This window comes from Xenopus laevis, chromosome 4L (genome assembly GCF_017654675.1).
Source record: "Xenopus laevis strain J_2021 chromosome 4L, Xenopus_laevis_v10.1, whole genome shotgun sequence".
In the NCBI taxonomy this organism is placed as follows: domain Eukaryota; kingdom Metazoa; phylum Chordata; class Amphibia; order Anura; family Pipidae; genus Xenopus; species Xenopus laevis.
Window position 1 is genome coordinate 72,093,792 of NC_054377.1, and position 5,000 is coordinate 72,098,791.

General features: G+C 36.5%; 1 protein-coding gene across 3 annotated transcripts in view; it reads left to right on the forward strand.

The window, feature by feature from the left end:
- Positions 1 to 5,000, forward strand: part of ssx2ip.L (synovial sarcoma, X breakpoint 2 interacting protein L homeolog) — a 22,544-nt gene that overhangs the window by 11,398 nt on the left and 6,146 nt on the right. For 2 of the 3 annotated variants that reach the window (XM_041589233.1, XM_041589232.1), the window contains exons 7-11: positions 1,010 to 1,085; positions 1,673 to 1,844; positions 1,941 to 2,091; positions 2,214 to 2,350; positions 4,176 to 4,346. In XM_041589233.1, coding sequence (XP_041445167.1) covers positions 1,010 to 1,085; positions 1,673 to 1,844; positions 1,941 to 2,091; positions 2,214 to 2,350; positions 4,176 to 4,346 — 707 coding nt within the window. 3 annotated transcript variants of the gene reach the window in all.

The window sequence follows — 5,000 nt, forward strand, 5'->3', positions numbered from 1 at the left end:
TATTTTCATTTAAAGGGCACATCATATAATACAGCTTGCACTCAACTGGGGGAATTGCTTGGAGCAAGTACTGTGCTGCCTGCTCTGGGAGAGTACTACTGGTGTGTGATACTGCTCACTACTAGCAGTATATACAAGCCAGTATACTTTCCTCATGTAAATACTCAAACTGAAAATATTAGGGATGCACCAAATTCCAGATTTGTGAGATTCAACAAAATCCAAGCAGAGTTCAAATTTGGCCGTATCCGAACCAAACCAAATCCAACCCTTAGACTCCAGAGACTTGGAAATCGCCCGGAATATTATCTCTCTCTGCTTTGTTTGTGTGTGTATTTATTTTTTCTGGGATTTCACTCATTTGTATATTCAAATAAGAATTTGGTTTCAGACAAATTCATTGAAGGTTTCAGTATACAGCTGAATCCAATAATGTGGATTCAGTGCATCCCCAGAATATATCATTTTGATTTTAACGCTTTCCAAGATTTTGTTTGTCATTCTGACTGGCCTGCTTTATTTATTTATTTGTTTAGCCTTCTGTAAGCAGCCAGTGTCTCACTTTATGCTAGCCAAATTATCCATATTGTGTCCATTAGAAGCCAGTAGAGGGCCTGGCAGCCAGGGAGTATGGCATAACCCTTTTCTTTATATTGCCTAAAAGGAATCCTATAAGCCTGTGCTTCAGGGGCCTAACAGCCCTGCGCTCCGGGTCTGCTATAGTTATGCTGTTCTTCAGAGACATTCCCTGTATTAGGAACAATTCTGCTAGAATATAAGTGTGGTAATCTGGTTTGTTTATTTTCTAAATTTCTCCTAATTAGTTTTTTACTAAGCTTTTTAGCCAAACAACTTTGGAATAACTCTGACGTCTGCAGACTATATAACAGACTACTCTGTTATAGGTAATTAAAAGGTATACAGACTATTTTTAACATGTAACTTAAACACTCTTTCCCCAGTTATTGGTACAAATTGCATGTCTTTTCTTTTTCCTTCTGTTTGGTAGCAATTGATGTGCTAAACTATGTTGGCAGAGCTGATGGAAAGAGGACATCTTGGAGAACAGGCAAGACTGATGCAAAGTAAGTAGTACCATTGTATGGTGTAGCTAACTTTTTTTTTCTCAGCAAGGCCTTTTATATTATTAACATGTATTTATATAGCGCCAACATATTGCGTAGCACTGTAATCTTATCTAACTCTCTGTCCTTATTTCACACATTAGTTTACTTTCTAGGTTGCAAGGAGTTCTAGCTTTGCTTGTTGCTTTCCACAATGAAGCACACCAAAGTGGAAATGCAAATGGTTTTAAAGAGAAAAAATTACAAAAAAGAATAAAAATTAGCAATTTCACAATGTAAATTGAAAGTAAAGTTTAATTACATACATTGCACCCTGGTGCACGCTATGGAATTTGCAATCTTTTTCCACTCAAGGAAGTGGTTGCTACACTGTTTCCAGGTTCACAAAGGCATACAAATTGACTTCAAGTATCTTTCATTTTATTACTTTCCCCATAGCAGTTTTTCCTCCCCAAAATCTTTTGCCAGCTTTAAAAACACACTAAAATGTAGACTCTGTTTAAACTTGTTCGTCATAATTGAGGTGCATTGCAAGTTTAGAACATCTTGCTTAGAACACCAAGTTCATTATGGATTTTTACTTTTAGAAATGAAGAAGAAATGTACAAAGTTCTGTTAAATGACTATGAGCAACGTCAGAAGCAGCTAATGGTAGAAAATGCAGAGCTGAAGAAAGTCTTGCAGCAAATGAAGAAAGAAATGATTTCTATCCTTTCACAACGTAAAACTAAAGAGAAACTGGATGATAGCATTGGCCCAGTAAGTGTAAAGGATCCAATGTCTTTACCTTGGTTACATTATTCAGCATCCCAGCTGGTGAGGTGACAACACTTGCTTATTTCTTCTCTCCAACAGGTAGCTTCAGACATCGAGGAGGACTTGGCTGATTCCAGTAAAGAGAATCTTTCTGAGTTATCTTGCGAGGCAGTACGTGAACAACTAGTTAGTAGCATCCGTCAACAGTGGCGTATACTGAAAAGCCACATGGAAAAACTTGACAACCAAGGTTAGTATTTCTCCAGACATTACTTATAAAAGGAATACATAATAGTGCATACTTTTTTGTTTATTGTAATAAAACTAAAAAGTCAAAGTAGCAACTCCTTTTTGCCATAAATCTCATTCTAGCATGTCTTGTAAATGCAGCTACACCTGATGAGAATGGCATGATAGCGAGAGGGGATCATGAACAAGAGCTTGGAAAACTAATAAATGAAATCCAGCAATGTAAAGAAACCATTAAAATCCAGCAGCAACTCCTAAAGGTATTTTGCTTTCTTTATAGTTTATTGATGGAAATGCAAAACATAGTAGTTTATATTTCTCAAATGATGCCAGTATGGGGCTTGATTCAGCAAGTTATAGTAAAGGATTTATAAATGAAAATAAAAAGATACTTAAAAAAAAAAAAAAAGGAATTTATAAATAAATTCTGTACATTTACTGCCATCTTAAGGACTTTCATTGTCACTACACTGTTATTTATCAAAGCTCAAGTTTTAGAGTTTTGTGAGGTTTTCTAATTTAAAGGAATAGTAAAATCAAAGGAATAGTAAAATCAAAAGCATAAGTGTTTTAAAGTAATACAAATATAATGCAGTGTTGCCCTGCACTGGTAAAACTGCTGTGTTTGCTTCAGAAACACTACTATTGTTTAATATAAATAAGCTGCTGTGTAGCAATGGGGGCAGCCATTCAAAGGAGAAAAGGCTCAGGTTACACAGCAGATGAGCTCTCTAGAACATAATGGTGTTATCCATTATTCAACCTGTGCCCTATAGCCTTTCTTCATTTTCCGCCATTGCTACACTGCAACTTGTTTATATGAACTATAGTAGTGTTTCTGAACAAACAGATCAGTTTTACCAGTGCAGGGCAACCGTATATGATATTTTCATTACTTTTTTAATAGATTGGATTAATAGTCTTCGGTGAAACCCACCGAAAAAATCCGAACATTATGAAGGCTACAAACATCTTCAAATGGTTCAAGGGACATCTGTCATTGACTTCTACATGATCTTGACAGGTTTTAGATGGAGTATTTTCGGATTCAAGCTATTTCCAGGTTCAGGGTATAATACCTTTTTTTTTTTTTTTTTTTTTTTAATCTGAAAATTCTCCTCATTTTTTTTGCAACAGGGGGTACTTGATTTATTATAATACTCAGGTTTCAGTGAGTCAGAAATGTCAAGAGTCCGTGTGACAGAAATTACATCACTAAGCTCCGTTTATAAGGATATAATTTATAGGATATTCATGGTTCGTGTGTGTTTCTTTTCAGTATAAAACTCGAAGCTTTTTTGTTCTCCCTCTACACACACTTCCCCCCCCCCCCCCCCATTATAGCATAACATGATTTCATTATTCATTAAATTAGTTTCCAGTCCGCTGTCGCCTTTTGAATCCATAAGGAGACAAAGGCTTCCTGAATGTACGGAATGTGTTTTCCTGTGAGGTAGAATATTCCAGGCATTGTTAAATATGGTATATATGTGATTGTGCATGTCAAAACCTATACTTTACTTGTTTTCTCTGTGGCCTACTCCAGATGACCATCATAGCAGCTGCTTTTATGTTCATTATTCAGGCCATTATAATGTTCCCTGTTTAACTCCCATACCATGTCAGAGACGATGTGAGGCCCCTGACAGATTTGTTATCAATGCTCCCAAATAAACACGCTAGTTGGACTGGAAATGTCGGCACCAGTTTTTGGGGGTTTTTTTTCTGTGCATTGTGCCTGCTGAGCCATATATCTTAAGAAGATATATGCACAAGGCAGTGAATGGATAAATATTTTTTCTTTTGATTATAAGTACATTGTCCTTGCATCATAACCCTTTTTTTTTTTTACATATACTGTATAGTGGAACCAGTTTGTTTGAATTAAGAGAACTTCGAGCCACAGCAAAGGTCAACATTTTTTTCAAAACTTACAGTATATGTTACTTTGTTTTGACGACTGTCAGTCTATGCTTTGTATGATCAGAAACCCTTTCCTTTACACAAAAGCAAAAATACACATTTTTAGTGCATTCCTTTACAAAATTTTAAATTCCATGACTTAAAACACCCATATTTATTTAGCAACAGTTTAGTGTGCCTCGTGATGACACCTCAACGCTTCTGCAGGACTGCTATCTACTGGAAGACAAAGAGCGTCTCCAGGAAGAATGGAAGCTGTTTAATGAGCAGAAAAAAAACTTTGAGAAAGAAAGAAGGAATTTCACAGAAGCTGCTATCCGCCTTGGGCATGAGGTAATGTCTGAGCCCCAGTTTCATTTATTTCTCTGTTGTGATAAGTGCTCTGACACCATATTGTGTTGAATGTCATGGTAACAGGAACAAGAAGTTCATTTACAGATATTTGTGTGACCTTTGCTTTCAATGCAGTGTAGTCTTGGCAGCAGTACATAGGAGTTGTGTTGATGTGCAGGCATTCAGATAAACTGATTAAAAAGCAATGGAACAATTAAACTCAGAAATAACTCCATGTTGGATCTTTCTCATTTGAATAAACATTCTCACCTGAAGCAACGTGAATAGTTGCACTTCTCATAAGGTGTTGTAATCACTGACACACACTAACCTAATGTCGATAACGTAGTTGTATAAAGGTTACTGGACTCTTGGTCAGTATAAAACCATTCTCTGGAGTATGTATACACAGGAAGGATGATTTACATAAATATATATTTGGGCTAGGAAAGTTAACCTTAACACTTCATGATACATTGACTGGCCTTGGTATACCTTGAAACACTGATTGCAAGCCAGGCCTGATCAACCGCATCCGTGCCCAACCTCTAATTCTTGTGACTCCATGAGAACAAATCACATCATTTTTCCCAGAAATGTAGAACCTCTGCAGCAGCAAAGAGAGGACTGGCTTCACGGTAATACTTTTGGTTT